The sequence below is a fragment of the Falco rusticolus genome, chromosome Z (assembly GCF_015220075.1).
Source record: "Falco rusticolus isolate bFalRus1 chromosome Z, bFalRus1.pri, whole genome shotgun sequence".
NCBI lineage: Eukaryota > Metazoa > Chordata > Aves > Falconiformes > Falconidae > Falco > Falco rusticolus.
Window position 1 is genome coordinate 45,722,411 of NC_051210.1, and position 27,546 is coordinate 45,749,956.

A 27,546-nucleotide genomic window follows, 5' to 3' on the forward strand; every position below is an offset into this window, starting at 1 on the left:
TCTGACCTCCCGCCGCTTCCCGGGAAGTAACCGGGACCCCGGGACCCACGGGGCACTGCTCCAGGCGTTTGCGCTCTCACACGGCAGAGGACTCGTCCCTGAGGGGGTGGTGGCTAGTGGCTTGGAGCGGGAGCACCCCGCGCACTTCGCGGCCACGTCCCTGCCGCCCGCCAGAGCGCCCACCCCCACACCCCGCCCCGCTTCCCTCCGACGGCGCCGGGGCAAGGGGGCTGCCCGGCCTCCCGCCGTCCCCACACCGAAACCACTCCCCGCGAAGAAAGTCACCAGGGGGTGGGGAAATGGTGACAACTTCAGGAAGCCGCCGCCGGCACCGGGAGACGGCGAAGGGCGGCAGCTCGCTGGGTGGCAGCTCCCAGCCAGCGTCCGCCGCGGCGAAGCGAGCCCCGCCGGCCCGCCCGCTGCCGCCATGGGCTCCCCGCAGCGCCCGCCGCTGGCCCACGTCTTCAGGGGGACCTTCGTGCACTCCAGCCGCTCGGCGCCCATGGAGATCCGCCACGGACACCTGCTGGGGGTGGACGATAGCGGGACGGTGAGCAGGGGCCGGGGGCAGGGGTGCTGTGCGGGGGCCGGGCGGGGGGCCGGGGGCGGTGTCAGCAGATGCCCGAGGCACCGGCCCGAGCCCTCCCCGCCCCGCTCCGCCCCGCTCCGGTCCGGTGACCCTGTTCGGTGCCGGGCCCGGCCCGGGCGCGGTGAGTGAGGGGTAGGGCCGTCTCCGCCGGTCCGTAGGGAGGCCGCGGGAAATGCGCACACAACCTGCCGGGTGCCTGCGGGCCGGGCCGCCGAGCCGGGGTGTCGTGCTGGCAGGACGGGGTAGCCGGGGCGCGCTGGGCTCCCCCGGCACGGCCCTGCGGGTGGCCCAGACCTGTCCCCAAGGGTGCCACTCGCCGCCAGGGCAGCAGCGCGCCGGGGCCGGGCGCTCCTTCAGGTTCTCTCAGTTTTCTTTCAGTTTCACAGGCAGGTTTCCCGTTCGCAAACTATCACAGCACGGGCTGTAACTGCAGCGTACTCGCTCTACTCATGCACAGCCTTCTGAGTGAGGCTTTTTTTTTTTTTTTTTTTTTTTCTTGTCACAAGAGGAAACATGACATATGCCCATAAAGGGTTAAGAAAATGATGATGTTGGGCACAACGATTAGTGGTACAAGCCAAGTTTAGAGCAAGCGTTGCATTTACTGGTAAGGCAGGATTGATTCTGGCAGGGAAGCTGTACCGTTCCCTTAACGACCGTGCACGTTGTGTAGGTAGACTGGTGATGTCTTATTGTTAGATTAGTGAATTCTCCTTATACACTCAATAACATATGTAGGTACCCTATATATAATTTAAAAAGGTCTTTTTCTTTCTTGCAGCTAAATAACAGGCATCAGTGTGTCTGGGTTCAGTAGCGTTTGAAATCTGTGCAAAGCACACTGGGCCCTTACTGAGTTTATTTTCTCTGTTCATCCAAGTCCATGAGTGTCTGTTTCAGGGCAGCCCTCTTACAGCTCTTGGGGAGTCTGGTGCAAGGCATAGCAAAGTCTATGAGAAGTGGTATTTTGATGTATGGGAGAGGAATAAAGACTTCCATAACTGTATTGGTTGCTGTCAACTAAAGACAACAGAGCTGAATGACAAAATAGTTTGGTTTGTGTAACTCGGGTGCAGGAGGCAGAAACTCATACCCCATTCTGGTCTCTCTCTAATGACAATTTCTGTAAAAGTGTCCCTACTCAGCATCCTTAGGCTTTAAGTGATTTGTTTGAAAAACAGGTATCTTAGTAAGCTGTACCTAGGAATCTGCGCTCTCAGTCACTGTCTTCCCTTCTCCTAGTGAACAAGGATTCACTGGATATTGTTTTCCTTGCATATAAATTGACACATTCTCATGCAGTTGCTTTAAAAAAAATATATTTTCCAGTAAAACTCTGTTGTCCAAAAATAAAATTCCCACTAGAATACAGTAACAAGGACTTTAATTTTCTTCACTTTTTAATACACATTCTTGGCATTTTACTATTCTAGGGTCTGATACAGTTAGTTATGGTACCCTTTATCCTATTACTCGTAATTTTACCTCATGCAGAACTTCTGCTGGAATCACAGAAGAGTTAGCTTTTCAAGGACAAGCTGGTTAGAAAATTGCATACGTTTATTGTCCAAATTTACACCAAAACTGTTTCAGTATTACTCCCAAAGAAGTAAGTTAAACTAAGTAAGACTTGTTCTTTTGCCTCATGTTGCTGACTGCAACTGACTGTGGAAGACTCTTGCCTCTGACAGGGTGAATAGATCAACTTTTGTGAACAGCCAGGTCCTGTTCTCCAGTGTGAGTCCCTGTCCTCCAAGGGACAGGATCATACAGCCAGTGCCACAGAAACACTGCCCAGACTCCCACTGCACGTGGGGATACTTGGTTGGTAAAGGCCACAAATGAAATGTCGGCTCTCTGTGCTTTGCCTGTAATTGAAAAGGGAGCTTTAGCAAGGAAAACACTGCTGTCAGGTATGGAGACCCAAGTTATCGTTAAGTTAGCAAAATCAGGACTGAGTTTGAGTGGTTTGCAGAGCAGAGTGGTGCTGCTCTTGAAGAATGGCAAACAAAGAGTAGTATTCCTCAGGGTAAAGAAAATAGAGACAAGTGCAAAATGTGAGTTGTCATTGAAATCTTGGTGAAATTAACTTAGCTGAGTACAATATTAAGTAAATTGAACAAGTATTAAGCTAAAAGCTCCTGTTGAAGGCATGAAAAGAGCAAGAGCTGTGGAATAGGGGTACTTAACAGTTGTTAAGTACTGCCAAACATTGAGTCTTTTATTTAAGCCAGCTAGGATAGCAAATGATATGTACTAGCTGTTCAAGGAGGAAGGTACTAAGGTACCAACATCCGTCTGGATGTTCGTTGCTTAGCCTTCCTCCACAGGTTGGGCTGTTTGTTCAGGAGCTGGGTCTAGTGAGTGCTCCTGTCTCTCATCTATCCTCACATTCTAGTTTTGGGAACTAGGCAAGCAGTAGACATCATGTCTCTAGTTGCAGAGGTCAGCTAATTATTGTGGAAACAAAGAGGGAAGAGAAGTGTGTGGGACGGAAAAGAAGGATGGATCCCTTGCTCATGTTCATGTATGAATGTCATGGCCAGAAAGAAGTAACACAGGCGCTGTTGGATCAAAAAACAGCGTTCCTTCAGCCAGTATCATTCATTTCCATTCTTTTGGTAGCAAAGTTATTTGCACTGTGGTGCTTGGAAGGAGTTAGCGTCTACCATGTCAGGGTTAATGCATAGTTTAGCAGACCATCTATGTGTTGATGGAGGAGCTTTGGGCATCCTTTAGAATAAAAAAAGTCAAGTTAAGCACCAGGGTAGGGGGGGGTCTCAGATCCTTGTCTCTGGATCCTTTAGCCCCATCACATGGGTGACACATCAGAACTGATCGATGTGTTTGAGCACTGGTGTTAGCAGCCGTTGATGTGATACACCTTTCCCAAAGTGCTGCTTAGTCTCTGTGACTTCCTTCTTTGCAACCTGAAGGTCTTAGTGTTGCCTGTGCACTTCTTTTGACTCTGCTGTGAAGTTGTTTCTTGCTTTTACAGTTCTAAGGTCCAGAACTAATTTAAAGGATCAGTGCAACAGGTTGGTTACCTTGGATGTACAACCAAATACTCAAGCAAATGTCCAAGCCTCAGACCTCAAAGACCCTAAAACATTCAGTTTTAGAAAGGTGGCTAGAGAAAATATATCCTAAAGCAATGGAGAACATCTTTTGGGTAACCAAAGAGTTCTGTTGGGAAGCATGTTTGAAAAGAAGATATGTCTTGCTGATTCATCTATAGCTGCATTCAACATTAACAAACCAAATGTCAGGTTTAGGGTTGATTTCATGTGTCTGGCTCCTTTGAAACCTATTTTCTTCATTTTTCCATGATTTAAGTGTTTTATTTATCTGCACCCTATGAGTATATAATAGTAATTTCTTTTCCATGGCAACCTCTGTTTCCAGAATTTGTCATCTGGTGTTGCATATTTCTCTCTCTTTTTCCTTTTTCCCCCACCCCCCCACACCAGCAACTCTAACATTACTCATTCTGCATCCATTTTGACTTCAGCATCTAAGTGACATTTTCTTTACTGCTGATCAGAAATTTCAGTGGGTCTGTATTCTAAGCCCTCTGCAGATACATAGCTAGTTAAGCTGGCTATATTCCTCTTTAGAAGGAGAAAGATGCAGCTTCATGTGAAGTATTAACGGACTACAATATTCTTGCGATTTTCACTAGCGTGGTATTTATTTATATTGTATGATTTTAACAGGTTTATTTCTGACTAAAATTTTTAAACATCTGCTCTTCAGACAGTGTAAATCATATAAGCCATATGTGCATTTAAAAGGCTAGGCAACCAAAACCCTCTTGTCTACAGTTGAGCAGCCTTTGCTTATTTTTCTTTACAGAACAAATAGAAACTGCAAAAGGTAATGTCACATATATATTAAAAAAAATGAGCGTGTAACTAACTGCCAAACAGCGCTCTTTTGGTCCTCTTGATCTTCCTCCTAAGTTCCTTCCTGTTGCCTTTTTACAACTATTTTATCTTGCCTTTACATATTTTTAATTGCTGCCTTAGAAACTGCTGGCCTGAGGGTGATACAGGTACTCAGTGTGGGCATCTTCACAGGAGCAGAAAGATACCAATAGCACTAAGATTACTCCCTTGAACTTAGAGGAATGAGGTCTTAAACCAAGGAAGCTGGAAGACTGTGAGTTAGTTTCTGACAGAAACAGTGGTTAGGCTAGAATTCCTGAAAGCTCAGGGTAGACAGTCATTGGCTGGGAGATGCATCCTTTACTCTGTCAAGTGTTGCAGAAACCTGGTTTCTGCTTGGAGCTTGTAGTGGGCATTGTAGTTCCTAGACTCTCCGCTCTTCATTTTTTGGAGAGTTTTCATGCATATTATTGCCAGACCAGAGAATTAAAAAGCGGAGAATTCAGCTGCCAAGAGTCGTGTTGTAGACTAAAACACCATGGAATTTAAAAATAAACAGTAAGTGTGCTAAAATTGTGACTTAGCAACAGAAACTCAGTAGTGGTAGAGTTGATGTTCTCGAAGAGTCAAACGGGGCTGAGATAGGCTCCAAATTGCAGGTTTTTTTAAATAAACAAAGATCTTGAGCATGCTTTTAGTCTGTTCTGGAAACTGAAATCATTATCCGCATTTTTTTCCTCAATTCCTTTTCTGTACGTAGGCACTTAAAAAATAAAAAAAAAAACCTCAACATTAATGATGTGAGCAGAAAATTAGGAGATACTTAGCTCAGTGCCAGTTAGTCCTAGGCAAAGCAATTAATTTGACCCTTCTGGTTTTGAGTACTATAATTGCATTCCCATAAGGCTGTCGCATACCTCCACAATGAGCAGCCATACTGCTAGCATTGCGGTATGTTACAGGAATGCCAGTGGATGCTGAAGTCTGAGCAGTCTTGCCTGCGTATTACTTGAGAATGAATTAATTGTTTTCTTACAAGTTACAAAGTGGGCGCGGTTATTCACTGGATTATAAGTAGGTATTTCAAAATCATGCTTGATAGTCAGGAAGAACAAGTATTTCAATGCAAACCTATCACCTTTGTAGTAAGTGTGTAAAATCTGTTTTAAGCTATGACTTGTTTTGCCTTCATGTAAAGCTGATGTGGGATACAGGCGTAAAGAATCTAACTAGGTTTTGGTTTTTTTTCTTTTAGATTGTGTTTTTCGAACAAACTGATCAGCAAGAGCAACTGGCTGAGAAGTGGGGGTTCAAAACATCTGACATAAGAGAACTGAGTAACTAGTATGTGTTTTGTTTAGATTAATTTCAGCAAATGCCGTTTATTCTCTGAGTGAAGTAATGCAAGTCTTTCTGAATACGTTGTGGTGGGGAGGACGTTAAACCAAATCTCATGGGCAAAACTCTTTTTCAGCTCTGTGAGGGATCTTAACCCAAGAGCTGACCGTGTCCTGGGACTTGGAGGGTGGACAATCTGTACGGTGTTTGCATTCCTTAGTTTGGAACGGCAGCCATGGCTGAATTGTGCTGGCTGAATTACAGTGCACAGAACAAAATGCTGTATTTATCTTTCTTACATGACCTCTTCTGTGCTTACAGAAGTAAATGACATACGTCCTTCAGATTAAATTTTATGTCCATTTTGTTAGCAGTGGGCTCTGCCTAAGTAGCTTGAAACTCTAGACTTTGTAAATGTAGGTAACACTAACACTACAGATATAAAACTCAATTGCTTGGGCTTTGACACAGTCCTTAGTAAAAACTAATAAAATTAGAAGATTTAAACCTTCTAAACACAGAACCTTGGATTTCTAAATGTATTGGCAGCTAGAGCATTTCTTTTTTCTTCAGCCAGTGAAATCCCCTGCCTTTCTGGTGAAGTGAAATAGTTTTGGATGGCACCTTCTTGCTTTGCATGCAGTAGCAGAACTATAAACAACTTGTGGCTTGGAATCTATTGCTGCTGCATCATTTTAGTGTTCAGTTGTTAAAAAATCTGTGTTCTTTGTTGGAAGGCTAATCGTACAGTATATATGAGTCATCAGATGTTTTCTTCACTTGAAATAGCCTGAGGAAAATGGAAGGTTCTGGGAGCATGGATCAGATTGACAAAGATCTTTCAGCATTTTTAGTGTGCAGGAAAACAGGAAGGGGAACTACAAAGAGATGAAATCACCGTTCATTCCTTAGTCTGGGAGAAGGAGAGTGAGAGAAATTTTATACTGTATGGAGTTCCAGCACAAACCAAAATAATTATAGCAACTTCTTGGTGATGTTAATATATTCACCCTGTTACTGCATGAACACTACATGACAACAGACAATATTACAGTTCCATTGTAAATATGCTTTTCGTCTCAAGATATTGAGCAAAGATTTTTTTCACTGGTGTCTGTGTCTTCATTTGTAGACACAGTGGCTGTTCTTCCATTAAACTTTGAAATTAATTGATTGAATATATGTATGTATAGACATGTATATAATGCAGAGAAAAACTGGTACAGTTTTGTAAATGTAATGGCCTGTCAGCTAGAGACATTCCAAATATATCCTTACTAGAAAGGAAGACTGTGCCAAAATCTCTTTTTTGGGTGGGTTCTGCAGTGGGGTAATTTTAGTTATTGTGAAGTCTGTTTGGCTTTATTCAGTGTTGGTATTTAGTCTGCGTAAATATTAAAGATAACTGGATTCATCATGCTCTTATATTGTTTTTCTCTCAGTTAGCTATAAGCAAGTCTTTATAAAAGTTATTATTATGTAAGTCTGTGTAAAAGTTATTCAACTGCTTCATACCATAAAAGGGGTCTGGGTAGCACAGTAGGAATTGATATGCTGATGCTGAAAGAGGAAAGGTAATCTGTACTTGCCATTTACTCTGGTGGAATTTGCTCAAACATACTGTTTAAAGCAAAACTACTTACTGTGGAAAATTTTGTGCTGTTTTGGACTGTTGTAATTCTCATTTCTTTCCCTAGTGAATTCTTCATGCCAGGAATGGTTGATACACACATTCATGCCCCTCAGTATTCATTTACTGGTACAAGAGTAGATCTGCCTCTTTTGCAGTGGTTGACTACCTACACATTCCCAACAGAAGCCAAATACAAAGACAGTGATTTTGCAGAAGAAGTGTACACCAGAGTTGTTGTAAGTACTGCAAATGCCATTTACCTTCTTGACGACACTCATATTTGTGAAATATATGTATGTTTTCAGAAGGTCAGCAGAATTAGTAAAGCATGTTTTAATGTCATGAAGACCAGATAGTATAGCTGCAGTTCTAATTGCCAGACAAGATTGTCACCTGCTAGTTCCAGTCTTGTTCTGTTTTTGCTGGTAAGACAGTTCATTTGATCATATGGATAACAATGAACTTGTTTATAATTTTTTCTGATATCTGAGTACTATGACCAACATTTAAGAGTACTCTCAGAGCTAGTGTAGCCAGCAGGTGCTGACAACATCAATGCAGAAATATCTAAGCATGGTAAAAAAAAAAATTATGTCAGAGTATATTTCCTTTTCTGCACAAAAAGCCTCTTGTGGAATTGTCTTCTGCAAAGATTACATGAAAGAGAAGATGCTTCTCACGGGCAACAAATCTGGGGTGTTCTGGAGTAATTAAGAAAGACGTTTCTACAGCTGAGATCCTTGGAGCAGGAATATATTTCACTGCAGGGGCTTTAGCTGAAGTCTGTCAACAGTGTTGTGACACAGAGATACTGTGTTTGATCTAGACTGATTCTAAGCAATATAAAGGCTTTAAGGTCAAATTCCACTTGATGAACAATGAGCAGCTCAGTCACATTGCAGAGTACTGATTCTGTCCTATAGCTGAAATGTATCCTTTAATATGTAGACTGAAATATCTTCAACAGATTAAATGATTTGGTCAGCATAAGTTGCCTTGCATTTGTCTAATACTGTGACAACATGTGTCAAAATTATAGCGTAGTGAATCTGAAATAAAGACTTATACTGTCCTTGCCACAGAATTTTTTTAGAAAATTATTTTCTGCCACCTGCCATAATAAAAACACAAAGGAGCAGCTTGCTCATAAACTCTAGTGACAAGCACACATGCCCTCAGCTACTTAAGACATTGAAGTGATCTCATGTTCCAGCTGTGTGCCTCAACATACTGTTACTGTCTCCATCAGTTCAAACTGGGTGACATTAGCACAGCTAAAGTACTTGCTGTGCAGGGTGTTTAGTAACATCACTTGGGAAAGAACTGCCAGTGAGGGATGGGAGTTACCTGTAGGAGCTTCAGCATAATGGTTAGGCTCTCCCTATGTCTATCAAATGGGACAAGGTCAGGAAAATGTTTTCACCCCAAAATGTTTCAGAATATCAGCTGCTCTGCAATGTCTGATGGGGCTGATAATAACCTTCAACTGTTAGAAACAGGACTAAACCTGCAGGAAGCAGATGCTGTTTCATATGTGTCTTTGTACTTTTGGAGTTGTAATGAAAACATAGTGATTTTTTTTAAACCAAAATTCTGTTTCAAATAAACACTTTCTATACCAGGTAAAAGAAACAGATGAGGTGAAATTTGCCAGATTTTAGCTGGAACCTGCTCTGGTCCCTCAAATTTTACGAAAGCCAGTTCTTGATGCTGATGATTTAGAAACCACGTTTTTAGCTTTCATTTAACAATGATGTTAGGAATCCAGAAGTGGAGAATTCTGGGATTTAAAAGCTAAGAAAGGAAAAGGTAATTTGTCTCAGTAATGAAATTTTAGGAACCCTTAAAGACATTTTTTAAATTTTTGGCTTTAATTTAAATATTGTAAGGAAAAGACAGAGCTTGGCTTTGTGTTTGTCAAATAATTGGCTCTAGCCATTCTCAAAAGTTGTGTTGGATGCTCCACCTTCTTTCTCATAAAAAAAATTTCTCAGATTACATTGTAGCCAGAATTCAAAAATGCAATTTAAACCTGTATGTTGAATGGGTTGTCGAATAGTATGCATTAGTCCCAAGATCAAGTGAAGCTGTAAGTTTAATCGTGACTTAATGTGACTGTAAATGGCTCTTCATTTATACATGTTCTCCAAACATAATATGAACACGTATCCACTACCCTCTCCTTTTAAATGGTGTAATTAAATAAATAATTAACTACACTGAAGAGTTGTTCTCAGTTTACTTTTACCTTGCAGTTTATTACTTTGTATTCAGGGATAACAAAAGAGTTTTATACTATTTATTCCAAGCCACATCAGGTAACCAAATAAAACCAGCTACTTTTTCCCAAAAGCCTTGCTTTGCTAATGTTAGGTAAACAGTGCTTCACTGTGGAAGCCAGAGCCTTTCAAAACTAGGAAATAACATAAATGACTGGTTGGTTGTATTTCTAAATATGAGTCAGAATTTATTTCCAGTTTGAGTGAAGGAAATACAGACTGGTTTCTATGGGTTTAGGTGTTGTTAAAATCCTTATGTATTTGGAAGAGAAAGTTTTGTATTTATCAACACTCAGACTTAAAAAAGCAATTGTGAAATTAAAAATCTATATTTTACCTTCCTACTTCACTGCACAATTTCACAATAACTAAATGTTCTCAGAGTTTGAAATGAGACTGCCTGTTCTGCAATTTGGCAGCTTAACTATTTTTTTTCCAGACAGTTGAAACTGATTTCTTTTTATAGAGACGAACTCTAAAGAATGGCACGACTACAGCTTGCTACTTTGCAACAATTCACACAGATACTTCTCTTCTTCTTGCTGAAATTATAGGTAAGACTAACAGTGAGTTTTGAAGGATGTTGTGCAGACTGTGTTAGCTGAAGGAAACAATGCTTAGGAGTTTTAGACTAGCTAGGGGTCTGTCTTTCTACTAATTTGTTTTTTGTTCATTCTGTCTGTCATACTGCGTCCCCAGAATCCACCCAGGTTACCCTTGTTCACCTAACCGCCTCTCTCCTACTGCTGTTTTGTCTAGTCTCTTCATTCCCACATCAGCTGCTGGCTGAGCTTGAATTAGGTCTGCTGGAGCTGCTCTTCAGCTGCAGTTCTCTGCTCTTTCTAGCTTTTGGTATTTGAGGATTAAAGGACTGAATGTCAAGATGTGCAGTCAGTGCATTAATTTCCTGATATTCTGAAATTGCCGTTGAGAATCAATATCAAAACTCTCCACGTGCCCTCCAAAACCAGAACAGTGGGAGTTGCATCAGGATCTTATCCCTCCCTTTTGTTCACTGTTGCAAATGCCTGCTGTCTGAAAGTGCTGTGGTTCTTGCAGGATTTCTCAAGGCTGAGCTAGCTCCCAAAGCAGACCAATTTAATGAGAATGTTTCCATCAAAATCTCCCTAGCCTTTCTAATTTTCTAGGAAAACCTAAAACTTCGAGGCCATTGTATTCAACAACTCGGACAGTAAAAATGAACAAAAGAGATCTAATTTAGAAACACATTTAAAATCTTAGAACTGAATATTACATGCATTCCTTTTAAGTCTCACACATGACTTCTGAGTCCTAGCATGAACAAATCCCAAGGAATAGGCTAGAAGTAGCTCTGGTAATTTTCTCCATCCAGCTGCATGTGGGAGGCATATAAGGAACCTCATTCCTTTCTCTTAAGGAGAGATAGTTTGCCGAGATCTTTGTGCCTTTTCTCAGCTCAGCTCATCTACCACAGCTACTATACTTTGATGCTTGTGTTTTGCATCCACGACTTCACACTGGTCTTTTTCATATACTAACCTTATGAATTCTGGTTGTGGTTAAACTACAGTAATCTTGTCTTCAATTATAACATTTATAAAGTTGGGCACTCATGTGGAAGAGGAGAACTGTTTAAATGTTTGGGAGTTTTTTCTCTTTTCTTTTTCAACTTTCAGAGTCACATGGATGTTCCCAACTTAAAGATAAGAAAAGAGCATAAATTCTGTTTATGTTAAGTGAAGCTGACTTGAGTGGAATTTTCTATTTTGATTTCAGTACAGGCCTTGGTAGGAGTTTTTGAGAACCAGTGATTTTAAGTTCTATATTCTTATGCATCTCAACAGATAAATTCGGTCAACGAGCCTTTGTTGGAAAAGTCTGCATGGATATGAATGACAGTGTGCCACAATACAGAGAGATTACTGTTGACTCTGTCCTAGAGACAGAAAGGTAAGGTGATTAAATTGATGGCACAACCTTTAGAAATAAGACTTTTTCATACATCTGAAAAGCTGACTAAGAACTTACAGGTGTAAGTTCATTTGGAACAGGTTTTTTCTTCCAGAAGTATTGTTTCCTACAGTCTGGCCATTCCTGCGTACCCAGTCGCTGCACAGCCCAAGTGGCTTCTCTCCAGCTCTTCCAAAGAATGGGAGAAGCTAGAGCTGTAGGGTTCAGAGAGAATATGTATTTGTTATTGTCTGTTTTCTGCCTCCTCTTTTTCCTTCACAGCTCAATGTGTGTAGGTGGTGTGACCTGGCATGAGATGGCAGGGTGGCAATCAATTCCTTCACCCCCGTTAACTTCTGAGCTGTTTTCTTCCCCCATTTAGGATAATGCTTTACTGAAGTTGTAGGATTCAGCTTTCATATTTTAAACATGCTGTGGTTCTCCTCTCCTTTAGCATAGTACCGGTGAAATCACTGTAACTTGCAGCTAAGAGAATGAAGGAGAATTAAATTGAGGGAATGTACGTGGTGGAGGAGACCCAAGACACCCTGCTGTCTTAGGTTTCCCTTGTCTTTTGCCTCCATGCTCAGAAAATGCTTAGGCAGACATACAGATTTTCACATGGGACTATTTATTTAGTTATATAAATGTTTCAAATACCATGCTGAAAAAGAAAATATTTAACAGTAATATGATCATCTTGATGCAGTTGTTTGAAGTTGCAACCTTATTTTTGCAAATCATGCTATAAGAATGCCAGTAAAAGTTAGAAGTGGTCATCGATTTCTAATGGTGTTTATATTTAAAGACATTTAAAAAATATGTAGTATTAATCATTTGCGCTCTCCTAACATTTGTTTTCCTTCATGTAAATCCCCAGTTTTTGTAATACAGCATGAGTCCTGCTGAATGGGTCTGAAATGGCAGAACTTCCAGTTTTGATTTTTTTTAAAGCTTCAGAATGATCTAAATAGCTTTATTTTATATCCAACTCCCCTTTTATTTGATTGTGTTAATAACAAATGTTTCTCAGCTTTGGATGAGGGTGTGCCACAAGTACTCCGGAGCTGTGTAGACAAGAAAGCTGTGTGCTTGTCAGCATGGATCAGAAGTACTTACTTACCTCATCAGGCCTGAATTGCAGCAATGCAATTGCAGAGGGATGAAAAAGCTCTTCCTTTTAAGAGGGCAACATTCGGATATTTTTTTTAAGAACCTAAGAAATGTGATCTGCCACACTGTCAGGAAATGGATTACACTGTTTTCAGCTCTTTACAGTTAACCTCTGGAAATACTGATATTGTATGCATGGAAATAATATACAATTCCAGGTACTTCATAAATTAAATCTAAATTCAAGTCAAGCCATCTGGGAAGAGGAGGATCCATGTTCACATCTATTCTGCTGCAGAGGACAGTGGTTTGAACCTGAGCTTCTTTCTTTCCTCATAGAGGAGTACATAAGCCAACAAAGTGTAGGGTATTTTGAGAAAGGTGTTTCAGTTTTTAAACAATGCTTACACTGTTCAAAGAATTTGAAAAAGAATTAAAACAGTTATCTAGAGGGTTTGGATTATCACCTAGGAGTTATACTTGTGCTGCAGTTTCTGCCTCAGTGAATATTGTCATTATATCTGGTGGATCAATAAGAGGAGGGACAGACAAACGATACCTAATTCAAACTATGTATTGGCTCTCAAAGTGAGGCAATGGTGGGCTCAAACTGCAGTGGTCATTGTGGAAGTTGAGTTAGGTCTCTCGTGTGAGCTGGTGATCTAGCACTGGCTTCAGTGTTGTGAATCTAGCCTACACCATCATTTTCTTCTCCATCTGAAGACATTTGACAAATCTGATTCAAATTTGTTGTGACCAAAATGGCAGCTTCTTCTGAATATAAACTGTGACATAAAAATTCACAGAGATCTAGCCAGAACCTATCTCGAACTGACTTTTGAAAATTATTTGCATATGCTGTGCTTACGAGTTTTCAAAGAATTTCTTCCCTGCAAAATCAGAGGAAGTTTTATTTGCTCATCTGCATTATCCATATTGATTACTTGGAGTTTTTTGTAGAGGTCCCTGAGGTAGCTGCTTTTATTTAACAAAGTAAGTGAATCTATATGTATTTTCCGTAAGGTAGCTTAATTTATGCTAGCACTAATATAAGCATTTCCAGAAAATCGAAGATTCTTTAAGTGAATGAGGATGTATACAACTACTGTAAGTGAAGTATGAAATATTATAGTGTTTTTTAAAAAAAATATTTAAAATAAGAAAATATATTTAAAGCTGTGATTTAAATTCATGGACAGACAAATTTGAGTGTGGGTTTTTTTTTTCCTCTAATATTGGCAGCTGTAGCTTATAATTATGTTTTCAGTGAATTTAATGTAGCATGTATTTGGTCTTCAGTGAAAATTCAGAGTAATTACCACGTCTAATGTTAATTATTGCAAATAAAAAAAAATGTATATTCACAGTCAAATTCACAGCTAGCATGGTTTGATGTAACTATCTTGACTTCATTGTGTTCTTACTATTTCATCTGAGAATCTGGCCCAGCTTTCATTAAAAAATGGATCTATGTCTGAAATCTTAATAGAGTATCTAAGTAAATATTTTCTGTATTTTTTGTATTTTATAGCACAGATGACAGATTTATGACAGATTTTTTCTACCCTTTTTCAGGTTTGTTAAAGAACTATTGGAGAAGAAAGTAAGTAGAATTCTCCTTTGTATGCACTCCTGTATTCAGAAGATGCTGTGTGAATATATGAAATAGTTAATCCTACTTGAACAAACGTTGCTGACTTAGTGTCCAAATCAATAAATATACATCTTTCTGTGTAGTAGACACGTGTTATCAATCTGAAAAATGTTCTGTTAGCCATGTTGCTGGGAGATGGACTTGAAGCAGTGTAAATTCAGTTTCATGTGGTCAGAGCACATCAGAGTAATGTTCTGTGTTTGCTCTATTGACTTTAAAATATCCAGCTTCCTAGAATGGACAATTTTCTGTTAAAGGAAGACAGAATTCACTGTCTCTCTCTCACTATCTGGTATATAAATAGACTGGTAAAAGAAGTTCTCACCAGCATAAATCAGTGTTTTTACAGTAGGGTTACTAATGCATTACCAAATTAGTATTTTGGGTCAGCACATGTCTTCCACTCTGTTTTTAAAGAAGTTCAGGTTTACACTCCTGAGGTAAAGATAGAGGTGTAGACTCCAGTAGTACAAGCAGGGATACTTTTCTTACCAGCCTTTTGTTTTCAATGGCTTAATTTGTTGACATTTGTGTCTTAAAATATTGAAGCACAGATGCTTAGAGTTTAATGCCTAAATCATATGTATTAGTAGAGTAAGTCAGCTGATCTGCAGAATTCCTGAGTTTCTTGTATGTGGGAGGTGGTATAAGAAACTGCAAACTGTGCTATTATATACTGTCTTGTAGTGGTGTCACGTGCACAGCTGTGGCCTATGACTGAAGAAAGGCTTGTAATGCCATTGTCTCTTTTTTATGAAAATATTAATTCAGAAGTGCAAGCTGTAAAGTAAACATCTGTAGCTCTAGTCTTGGTGTCTTCTGCACTGTTTCCTACTGTGTAGCATATCTGGTGCTGAATCTTCCTATCTAGGGAATAGAAGGACAGTTTGTTGCTGTCATGAGTGAAGAAGACTGAACAAGAAAAGGCTTTGGTTTTACAGAACTTTGCAGTTTTTTATTACATCTTTGATGTGTACAGAAGCACAACTTGGAAAAACATCTGGTCATTCATCTCAGTTGTTTCGCATAATGCATACTGGACTGTCAGCAAATATGAAGAAGCGTCTACTGCTTCTCCTGAAATCTGGTAAAATCTTGATGACTCAGTGAAAGAGTTCTAATGAAAAATAACTTCCTTACTAAAGTTCATTAGAAACGTTTTCAGGAAAAAAAAACTTTGGTTCTCTGTTTCTGAGGTGAAATTACTAATACAAATAAGGAAATGACTATACAGCTTAATTTTATTTGGCAAGGATGCAGTAAACAGTAAGTGGTGGAGACAAAATGTAATTGCTGTGTAAATGCTTGTCTTAATTGTGGTTACTGAGTTACATATGTAGAATCCCAAGTGTGTCTTTTTAATATTTCCAGTATCCAAGGGTGCAGCCTGTAATAACGCCCCGCTTTGGCCCTTCCTGCACAGAGGATTTGCTGTATGCACTTGGCAATTTAGCACAGACCTGTGATCTCCATGTGCAGGTAAGCTCTGAGAGTTCTGTATACGATTTACATAGTTTGGACAGATAGCATGCCGACCAGGGTTTTTTCATAATGTCAGCAAAACATTTAAATCACATTCTTTCCTTGGAGTCTGACTTTTAAATTCCTCTGAAATGATTGATGGTACTCTGCAAGAACGCAGTGATGTGCACAGGAAGTGAGGGGGGTCATGACTGGAAGGATGCACAGTCAGCAAGCCCCAGCGCATGGTTGGTAGGAGACCAGCTGCCAGTATCGTAGGCTAGAGCAATCCTTGGGTTGCTAAAGGTTGCTCTCCCTAATCCAAGGTTGTTAACATCTGTCTCTTTGCCTTCTGCTGTTTCTGTACAGAGCAATTTCAGTAGATAAAAGAATTACTTACCTTTGTATCTTATCTAAAACTGTTAACATAGCTGTAGGATTTCCAGTGTGATGAAGTTTCTGTGTTTAAAAAAAGACATATTTTAAAGCTTTCAGGTCTATTGAAACTTCAAGGTGTTTCTTTTTTTGGTTACACCGTTCTAAGCATATACTGTTTTAAAGCTATCCAACATTAGGATTTTTCATCATTATGAAGTGGGCATTTTGAAAATATATGCTCCAATGGGAGTACAGGAGGATCAGATTTTTATCTGAGACCAGGAATTAATCAGCCCATCTGAAGATACATGGAGCAGCTACCCATATGTTGCCCTGATCCCAGGGTCCACTCTGTGGTAGGCTGGTTCTCTCTTTTACCTCACAGTCATATGTATTATTTGATTTATTAATTTAATGTTTGCCAAATATCAGGTGGGCCATTATGTCACCAAACTACTGAGACAGACTACCCAGGCATACCATCTCATATCACTTTTAAAAGAACAAGTGGAGTTACTCTTTTGGGTCCCAGGGACCTCTCTGATGAAAACAGAAAACCAAGGACAAGATCTAACTATAGGCTTTACAAATACTAGTTTCTATTATCATATGTTTAGCACCAGTAGTTTGCTTAGAAGGTTGTTACTTCAAGTTTAATGCTGTTTAAGCCACTCATTGCTATATATTTTCTTATTGCAGAGTCACATAAGTGAGAATGAAGAAGAACTGAAACTTGTGGAGAACATGTTCCCTGCCTACCAGAATTATACTGAATTGTATGATAAAAACAAGCTGCTTACCAGCAAGGTAACTGCATAAAAACTTGCACAGCATAGCTTACACCTATCCATGTAGAGAATATGGTGGTTAACTGTAGTTACCTGAAAGTTTGCATTGTTTTGTCAAGGTCAGTGACATCTGGGGGAGGGTGAATTGGCTTTATATTCCCTATTGCACAGGTGTTGGTCAAGGTTTTGGAACTTTAGACAAGCCCACACTTTTCCTAAGCATTTTAGGGGGGATGAACAATAAAGATCTTTTATGCTTCCTGATACGTTTTCCAAGAGCTCCAAAGAAAATTGGGGCAGTGGGATCAGAAGAAGACTAGGTAAATCTAGTATTGTAGGAGCTAGTAATTCTTCAGGAGTGCCCAGTTATCCTTAAATTACAATGTTCTTGCACACTGGTTTTGCCTGAGAATTTGTTCTGTGGTATTATGGTATGACCAACTTCATGTTTTGGCAGTTTCCTGCAGAAAAGCAGCTGGTCCTCTTGTCTTCTGTGTGTGAACCTTACATACAGAAAGGCACACTTTACTGTTCTAACTATCCGAAAGCACTCTCATCTTGTCAGCTTATTTTACCAAGTATTGAGAGGCACAGTGTTCTGAAGAGTTGAAATTCATTAAAGCTTTAGGCTGGCGAGATAAATGCCAGCAGATCTGATACCAGTCCACACTAAGTACAGGTTTGGTTTTGCCAGGGGACACCATATTAGATAGTGGAGAGCCCATGCGAGAGTGAATATGAACAGCCAAACTACAGTCAGAGTGCTTAAACATCAGTCAAATTAATTTAAAATTTTAGGAGGGAATTTTCAGAGGCACAAAGGGCAGCTGCCAACTCCCTGGGAATTAGCTATTGAGCTTCCATTTCTGTCTTTGAAGCTATACCCCAGTAAATTACTTATATACAGTCCTCTTTTCCTGAGAAATCAGTATGGTTTACTTAAGTACGCACACAGTATTAACTTCTGCTCTCTTACACAATCCTATGCATGCTGTTTTTTTGCATCAGTGTGCTGAAGAAAGTATTAGTGCTGCAAAAATGTAAGTCTTAATTCTGTCAAACTTTTATAGGCTCAGCGCTGGTAATGGTCACTGAAAATGGGGGCTACTGGTTGGCTGGGGAAGCATTCTATTGAACACCAGCATGACAAAACCACAGGCATTCACCCCTCCGCAACCACCAAAACTAAGACACCATTTTTTTAATGTTTTGAAAGTATGTTTTTCAGAGCTGTGCCTGAAATATTTCCTTCTTTTTAAAAAGTAAAGATATGGTTCAGCAGCTACCATATGGATATCCTTAACATAAGATGTGGCTATTCTCATTGCATTTTCAGTTATGCTTGAGTTTGATGAGTAGAGGTGGCAAGGGTACAGTGCTATTAGGAGATGCTCAGTGGAACCTGTCCCTATGCCCTTCTCATTTTTATCAGCAGATTGCAAGGCCTAACAGAGTTCTTGCTCTTTTTGAGTGGGCAATGGGCATATGAGGCAATTCCAATTAGATTTGTCTGGGAGTAATTGTTTTATGTCCAATTAAATGATACTATCCTATACTTACTTCTATGTTTTGTGCGTACTGCTTGTGAACTTACTTTTAAAATCAATTATGTAGGCCAAGAAAAAAAGTCATTAATCACTTGCATAACAAATTAAATTATTTTAATGGAAGAATATTCCAGAGATACGTATTTACCTGGTGAAAACCTTTAGAGACACAATGGGAAACATGCTAAGAGTACATACATCTTTCATTGCATCTGATGTACTCCTAGCCCTAGTACTTAATCTCTGTGTTAGCTACAAAATACAAGTCATAAGGTTGCCTCAGTGTTAGGGCATTTTTGCATTTGTTCCTTGAAGCTGTTAAGTCACAGCAATCACTGCAAAAGTCAACACCCTATCTTCTTTCATTAATAAATGAAAAAAAGCTGAGGGAGTGATACATCAGGCATACTAAAGTTAATGAATTTTTCTCTCCTGTCAATTTCAAGAGCTTCATCCAACAAGTGCATTTATGTCCCTTGATAGTAACAGGTGTCCTTTTGGCTATTAAAAGCAGTGCATCAAAAATCACAGGCACTGAAGTAAATGCAATATTGAGTAAACTGGTGATTCTGATTTTTCCTTAGACAGTGATGGCTCATGCCTGTTATCTTTCTGAAGAAGAGCTGGAAATATTTAGTCTTCGTGGAGCTGCAATTTCACATTGCCCCAATTCTAATTTTTCGTAAGTTAATAAAAAAGAGTGGTGTACAGCTAAATAAAGCTCTTGTTCACTTAGTGGCCCGAGTCCAGCCTACTGTTAAAAGGACATTGCACAAAAGTGACATTGGATTGAGCTTGACCATTCATGCTCCATTTCTCAGTATGGTGATATATATATATATGCGTGTGTGTGTATGTATGTATATATATATTTATTTTTTAAACTTTATTTCTTTTGACTGTTCTATCAGTGGCAGATTCAGGCCATCTCCCTTCCCCTCAAAGTATGCATATGTATTGGGAAAATGGGAATGGGCTATATAGCCATGTTTGTATTAAGCAGAAATAAGATACTGTATGGTATCCAGCCAGGATACTGTACTAAATGTTGATAGTCATTTTGCCTTTACCATAATCAATATCTTGTTTGTGGTGATGTACAGGAGCTCATGAAATGACTTCCCATCTGGAAAATACTTTGCATCATATTTGAATTTTTTCATAGGTGTATTGAGAGCGCTTTTTCAGTACATAACTATAAAAGTGTGGGAGTTTTTAATTAAGAAAAACTGCCTTTATTTTTAGTGATTAAACCCCATCTTTCAGATGTATGAATGCAAACGCTCCATCCCAGTTTTGTAACCCAAATCTGTTGCATACGTTCTCATGAAATGGCTCTGTAGCCTTACTCTTCCTGAACTTTCTCTGCGTGTATCACACAGAACACATTTCTTCTTCCAATCCAGATTGCGCAGTGGTGTCTTAAATGTGCAGAAGGTCCTGAAACACAATGTGAAGCTTGGCCTTGGCACAGGTTAGTAGTTTGCTCTGACAACATTTTTTTTTTCTTGGAAACCATTGGGAGATACAGAACCATGCCTGTTATGTTCATATGTCAAATTTAGTATGTCTGGAAGTTATGGACCTGCTTTACCTGCCTGCCCCCACCCCCCACCCCACCCTTCTAGAGTGCTGAAATCTAGAGCTGGTCCACAAGCATTTTAAAATAAAAGCAAAAATGAATGAAGAAAGTTTTTTTCCTGTTGTGACAGTAAACAGGGCTTGAACAACAATTGTTACGTGTTTCTGTGTTGTGTTCTATTTACCTATCTTGTATGTGAGAGCGTTTATATTAGATATTATATATTCAGAGACAGTGCTTGCCAGGAAAACTTTTTGTGTTTATCACATCTACCACTTTATAACATTTGATTACACTCATAGAAATGGAACCCAGAGAATTATTCCCAAAGCTTGTTTCTAAGAATCTGATCCCTTCTAGATGTTGCTGGTGGATATTCAGCTTCTATGCTTGATGCCATCAGGAAGACAATGATGGCATCTAACAGCCTGCAGATCAATAAAGTGAATGAAACAGGATTAACACTTGAAGAAGCTTTTCAACTTGCCACTCTGGGAGGAAGCCAAGGTAAGAAGAAATTTCTATAGGATGTGTGCAGAGAGCTACAGCTCTTTTTGATACTACATCTCCTGTCTTTAAAAGATGGCTGAATTCACAGATTTTCTGGTGCTGTAGTAAAGTCAGTAGTAATATCTGCTGGGCAGAGATACCGATACCCTTCAGTCTGTAATACCCGTACTAGGCTCATAACAGAAGAGTATTTGTATTGATGTTGACAGTTTAATAAGAAACTTATTAATGATTTTACAGGGTTGTACATTTTCTTTGCAAAGATCCTCAGACTTCTTAATCATTAGTGCTTGTACGTTTATCACAGCAATTGGAAATCTGTTTTCTCAGCAACCTACACTTGGAGGAAAAGCTGTGCAAAATCATGCATCCAGTTTGTCATCAGTTTATTTTTGTTTCTGCTTTTTGAGCTCTCATTGTCCTGATTTCAGCTGTGATAGAGTTAATTTTCCTCTCATCAGCTAGTACACCGCCGTGTTTTAGATTTAGTATGAGAATAATATTGATAACACACTGATGCTTTTAGTTGATGCTGGGTAATGTTTATACTAAGTCAAGGACTTTTTAGTGTCTCATGCCCTGCCAACCAGAGGGCTGGAGGGGCACAAGAAATTAGGAGGGGACACAGCCAGGACAGGTGAACCAAACTAGCCAAAGGGATATTCCATACCACACAACATCATACTTAGGTTGTAAAATGGGGGGAGTTGGCTGTGAGCTGCTGATTGCTGCTGGGGGGCTGGCTGGACATCAGTCAACGGATGGTGAGCGATTGTATTGTGCATCACTTGATGGGGGTTTTCTTCTTAATCTTTTTTTCCTTTTCCCTTCGCTCTCCTTTTTATTACAATTGTTGTTGTTGTTATTATTGTTATTAATTTTATTCCACATACTAAATTGTTCTTATCTCAACTGTCGAGTTTTACCTTCTTCCCAATTACTCCTTCTCCCCATCCTGCTGGGTGTTGTGGTGGGGCAGTGAGAAAGCAGCTTGATGGTACTTAGTTGCCAGCTAAGGTTAAACCGTGACAGCAAGGCAATTTGTTGCTGTCTTTCCAGCAAATCAAAACATCATGCAAATCACTTCTCAGTCAGAGAGAAGCATAAAGTTTAAGCATGATATGCACCATGGTTGTTTAATACACAGTTACATCTGCGGAATATAGTCATATAGTATATGGGTTATTCTGATCCACTGGCACGTTTTGTCACGATCACTGTGCCCATACTGATTTATACAATTAGAAAAGCTTTAGTGATTTAGCAGAGAGCAAATCCACACATAAGTAAAGATTTATTACTTTTTCAGTTAGCAGAAACAATCTCACTACCTGTTAAAGAATGGGTCCCAAGTCTTTTCAGTGTAACTTTCTGTAGCTGTCAGAAAACACCGTTGACAACTATCAGTGGAAGTTTGACAGATGTAATGAAAATGTCATCAAACAGGTCTTCTCGGGAGTGTATTTGAATTTCTGGAGGGTGTAATGGGGAAACAGAGAACACAGAAAATGGGCAGGGGACAAAAAAGGAGAGATCTTTTATATACTGTTCTCATATATATATATATATATATATATATATACACTGTTCTCATAAAAGGTGAGAACAACTTGGGTGAGATATGGAAAGGAAAACCTATAAAAATCCCAAACTCACACGTGGTTTCACAGCTACTCTTGCACTTGTTTCATCTGGATTCTTAGGTTTACTTAGTAATGTATTTATACTATATCTTGGTTTGGAGCTGGTTTATCCTTAATGAATCACTTTCAAGTGTAGGATATAAATTACACATGCAACCTGCCAATAGCCTGGACAAACACAGTTTGTGGAAATTTAAATGATTCTTTGTTGCGGTAATTTTCTTTGCTAAGACTCCTAAGCACTTGTCACCCTCTTGTGTTTAACTTAAAAATTGCATCCTGCTCACAAGGCCGAAGCAATATGAGATCATTTTGAAACTAGTTGGTAATCAAAATATTTCACCATTTGGAGGAGTTTAAACATCTTTAAGGTTTTGTGAAGTTCCTGCCACAGACAAACTTCACTGAAGGCTGAAGTTCCCTTGTTGGACAGGAGCAATCTGAAAACAAGTGAAGAAATTATTTGCAGATATTATCCCCTTTGATAACTTAATTTAACCCCAGAGCACTGGAAAAGTTGATTTAATACACAGATATTTTGTACAACTTAAAACTCTCCAAAACAATTTCCAAAGAGACACAAAGCCTCTCCTTAGGTATTCTAAACACTTGTAAGCACCCAGTCACTGAAGAGGAACCTGTAGATTTTCAGTGCTTGTGGACCTGAGAACCAGAAGCTTTGAATATAGACCACAAGACAAGCCTTATAAGTGGGTATGAGACCTTCAGATCTGGCTATGATTTTTTCCCCATACCATATTGTTCTCTGTTCCTGCTAATTACTCTTAGTTGTCCTCCCTGCACACATCTTTTATTATCATATTATTATATGTTACTATAGTAATAGGTCTATACAACCTGTCACAACAGTAAACAAGTAAACTTGTTTAAACGAGTAAATCTAATACTGCCTTAGCAAAGTGAATATTACTATATACTTTACTATTTCTGTGACTTCATGTTGTTGCCCCATTTTGAGCTTTAATGATTTCACAATCATTACATTGTAAATTATTGTTATTCCACTTTAGACAGTTAATGGCTTATACATCAGATCAATGGAGAACGTTCAAAGAACAAAAATCAAAAGAGAGGTTCAAATTGTTTTTCAGATTTCTTTTACCCTTAGCAGATGCCCTTCAAACATTCACCAAAATATATGTTTTTACTGAAGAGTTGCTTAAGAACTAAATGCTGACATACACACTGTTGAATTTGCTTTCATGTTTTTCCTTATAATCATCTAAATTCTTGTAGGTTTTCTTATGAACACCTCAAGTAAGTTGCCAGGTGCTTCCACGTGGTGGAAAGAGACTTGTGTTGAATATCTGTTTGTGAGCTTATTTTGTTCCTCAGCTCTAGGGCTAGACAACGTGATTGGAAACTTTGAGGTTGGCAAAGAATTTGATGCACTGCTGATCAACACGAAGGCTTCAGACAGCCCTTTTGACTTGTTCTCTGCTGATAAATTCGAGGTAATCAGAACAGGATTAGCGGTCAAAAAAAATTAAGGGGAATTATGTGGGGAAGGTCTGTGATACAGCCAGAAGTGTCTTGAAAGTTATTTCAGTAACAGGGATCAGCTGTACTACACCACTGCTGTGTTTTGGCCCAAGAGGTTCAGTGGTTGGTTTTTTTTGGAATCATGCTGTCCACAGTGACAGTCCTATATCCCCATGAACAAAACCACATGTAACCTTTTTATAATGCATGTTTTATTAGCCCAAGCTGACAATTAGTTTGCTATTCACAGTGACAAATGGCAGCCAAGAAAAAGCAATTTAGTTTTAGTTAACACTTTGAGTTCAAACTTGAAAATGGCCACCTGTTCCCAGGTAAAGACTAGGTTGCCCTGACTGCACTGCTATTTTAAATTTATAAAAGAAATCAAGATGGCTAATTTGAGTTGAAGGCACAGTTTTTGTGCAAACGTACAAGCAGTATTGGCATTATGCGATGGGCACACTTTCTCATACAAAACCATTTTATGATTAAAAAAGGTAATGAACAACAGTTACTTGAATTTACTGATGCAAGCCAGACTGTCTATTGCTGTCTCTATTCTGAATGTCACCATTTACTTAGAAATGCAGACATAAATGGTGAGCTAATTGCTCCTTAATCTGTTTTAGCCACAATAACTGGATTAGATTAAATCCTTTAAATTTTAGACCTTCTCCCTAGTTCAAATAATTCTGGGAAAAAAATATTTATGTCTAAGCCTTATTAGCTAAGTTAGTGGTTCTTAGGACTTTAAAAATGCTTACAATTTTTTTCTTAGTTTTCAATAAGTAAATGAATTTGAGAAGTGTAAAAAAGAAGGGGAAGTATTGTGTTTTAGGCAGGTATTTGTTTCTACATCAAACTTGTGCAGTATTTTCTTCCTGAGACATACACCCTCCTTAAGCTGAAAGTTATCTATAAGAAAACGTGCAAATTAAGTTTTGATTTTCCTGTTAGTAGGAATATTTGTATTTGGGAAAACTTTTATTATTATCAGTTCTTTCAAGCTTCAAATAATTATGATCTGGTATAGCAGATACTCCTTTCTGAATTTGGTTTTCTCCTATTTTTTTATAGGATGCTCTCCAGAAGTTCCTGTATCTAGGTATGTTCAGAGTATGAGCCCACATAAAGTTCTTTTGTTGTTTTGTACATCAAAAGTTGCCTAAATTAATGTGGAAGTTAATAATAAATTTATTTCTACATAATTAATTATACACTTGTTTACAGTAATTAAATATATTTGTTTACAATGTATATAAACATTAATGCCACTATCTGTTAACATTAATGTTACTTTAAATTAATTAGTTAATTATTGATTTGCTTACATTTCTTAATATTTGTTTATAAATACTGAGTAAGAATTAAGTGGTTTAACTTTTGTTCTTTGGGACATAGTTAAATAGCCAGTTTAACATGATCAGATGCACCAGGTTTGTCAGATTTATTACCACAGCTATCTTTAGCTACAGTATGATCTAAATCATATTTCACAATAAAGTAACACTGACATGCTAATCACCAGTTCACAACCAGTTCAGCTCAGAAGGACTTCTGCAGACCAGTTGCCATTGTGAATTTTTTTACTCCCAAACAAAAACGATGGCCTTTAAAACAAACACAACCCAACTCAAACAATCCCACCCCCATAAGAGAATAGACAGGGCGCCTTCTGGACCAGAAGCTGTGCTGCCCATGATGCTGTTATGTAGAGGTAATTGGTGTTAGCTCGGGCCGCATTTGTGTCATTGTCTAATTAGGCTTTTGCCTTCTTGAGAAGCTAGCTGAGTCAAACCAGCTTTCCTTCTCCCTGCTACCTGAGTTAGTTCGGATACTGTGCAATAATGTGTTTTCTGCACAGATATACAATGTTTTCAGGGTTTGAATCTACTAAATGTATAGAAAACCCATGACACCATTGCAGAAGCTGAGTGCTATGTTTATTTCTTAAAAAAAGCCTAATATTTTGAACATTAATTGATCTTTGTGGTAGCACTGACTATTTCTCTTTTAAGTAAACTTTCAGAGTTCTAGGAAGTGGTTGCTACACATGATGTATTCCAAAATAGATTTTGTGGATTGTGTAATTTTCATTCATTAAATCAGCACATAGATTGATGTGCTAATCCCTGTTTTGACCATATTATTTCAGGTGACGATCGGAATATTTCTGAAGTGTATGTGGCTGGAAAGCAAGTGGTTCCTTTTTCAAGTTCCGTATAAATTTATCTCCCTTTTCCAAAAAATCTCCGCTGATCATTCTGCATCTGATTTGGAAAATATTGCTTAAACACGGTGCCTGATCATCAGGAACGACACCTCATTCTTGTTTCATGTTTTAAGGCTAATGAACATTAGAAATTTTGTTAGACCTTTCAAGAATTACTTCACCAAAATTGTCAGAGTTCTAGAGGAAACGGATATTTAAATTTCTCTGTAAAAATAGCATGTGTGCATTGATAAGGGATTTGGTAAATACCTTAATTAAAGAGGACACTTGCTGTTCCTTTTAATAATAGTGTAGGAAGCATTACAAAGAGCAGTGAGACTCTTATTGTCTGTAATGCATATGAATTTCAAAAAAGCCAGTGCTAGTAAATTAATTTCACAGATAATGAATTTTGTAAAGAATGCAATTTCCATAATATTATCACTAAGTATGGAAAAATCAGTGACATTTTGGGGCATTTAGAACATTTTCCAGTTTTCTTCAGCAGCCTATTTTTTGGAAGTAATCATTTCATTTAAAACATTGGGGATTTTAAGAGAAATTGGATAAGAAGCATATATTTATAAATAAATAAGGGTCCTTATTGTCAAAGAGTTCGGATTTGGCATTCATAGTCAGATAGAAGAAACAAATAAGAAATGGGGCATTAGTCACAGGGAGATGGGCTGGGAGAGTGGAAGGCCTGCATTGTTCTGTGATACTGTCAGCTGAAAATGCATTTCTGCAGACTTTGTTCCTAAGTCTAGAAGTGGTCTGCCTGATCTTCTACCCAACTCCATTGATTTACCTTTAGCTGAGTGACAGCTGAATGAAATGTGTTGAATTAGAAGCAGGCACTAGGATATCTGAGCAGGCTATGCAATTGCAAACAAATGCAGAGGTTTTTCTGAATTAGAGGGAGTGCTTCATCTAGTTCAGCCTCCTGCAGAACCTTCCCAAGCTCATTTACTCCTGGCTGTTCAAACAAGGGGATAACCATGACCCTTCTCCTTTCTGTAAGGGAAGTGAGTGGGTTTTTAAAAAAATCCGGGAGAAATGGGCTATTTCTGGCCATTACCACCTTTGATTTGAGGTGGAAATTGTCAATGGAAAAAGCAGTTCAGCCTTAACGTGCTCTGTGTGGCAACCATAATTCCAGCTCTTAATAAATCCAGGTAAAAAATGTTCCTTTTTTGTTTGGGAAATCTATGTGACTTCCTTTCTTAAAAAAATCTATTTCCCTACCTTTTATCACCAACTTTTTTTGTTTTGTTGTTGGTTTTTGGTTTTTGGTTTTGGGGTTTTTTTTAAGATTATTTTGAGGAGAGCATTTCTTCTTGTTTCTTTATTACATTTTTGTAACACAAAGGATGTAAGCTTTAATTTCAGTGTCAACAGAGGCAATACTGAGTTACTATAAACATGTTTTAAGGCCTGCTTCAAATTCCTTTGATTTCACTAAGCTTTGTTTGACGCTTCTGTCTCACTGCCTGGTGA

General features: G+C 38.9%; 1 protein-coding gene across 1 annotated transcript; it reads left to right on the forward strand.

Annotated features, from left to right (window-relative positions):
* Nucleotides 1–304: 304 nt before the first annotated feature.
* Nucleotides 305–27,310, forward strand: GDA (guanine deaminase). The gene is made up of 14 exons (XM_037373797.1): nt 305–550; nt 5,732–5,820; nt 7,512–7,683; nt 10,193–10,280; nt 11,553–11,658; nt 14,347–14,374; nt 15,797–15,904; nt 16,964–17,071; nt 19,184–19,281; nt 20,006–20,073; nt 20,542–20,688; nt 23,691–23,809; nt 24,915–24,942; nt 25,993–27,310. The coding sequence occupies exons 1-14, from the start codon at nt 428–430 to the stop codon at nt 26,061–26,063; spliced, it is 1,353 nt and encodes a 450-aa protein (XP_037229694.1). The 5' UTR covers nt 305–427; the 3' UTR covers nt 26,064–27,310.
* The last annotated feature ends 236 nt before the right edge of the window (nt 27,311–27,546 follow it).

Bases quoted from the DNA above. Each gene is read 5' to 3' on its own strand.
- GDA (XM_037373797.1), top strand. From the start codon at position 428: ATGGGCTCCCCGCAGCGCCCGCCGCTGGCCCACGTCTTCAGGGGGACC. The intron at 19,282-20,005 runs GTAAGTTAATAA...CTTCCAATCCAG, and splicing joins TGCCCCAATTCTAATTTTTC to ATTGCGCAGTGGTGTCTTAA. The intron at 20,074-20,541 runs GTTAGTAGTTTG...GATCCCTTCTAG, and splicing joins GAAGCTTGGCCTTGGCACAG to ATGTTGCTGGTGGATATTCA.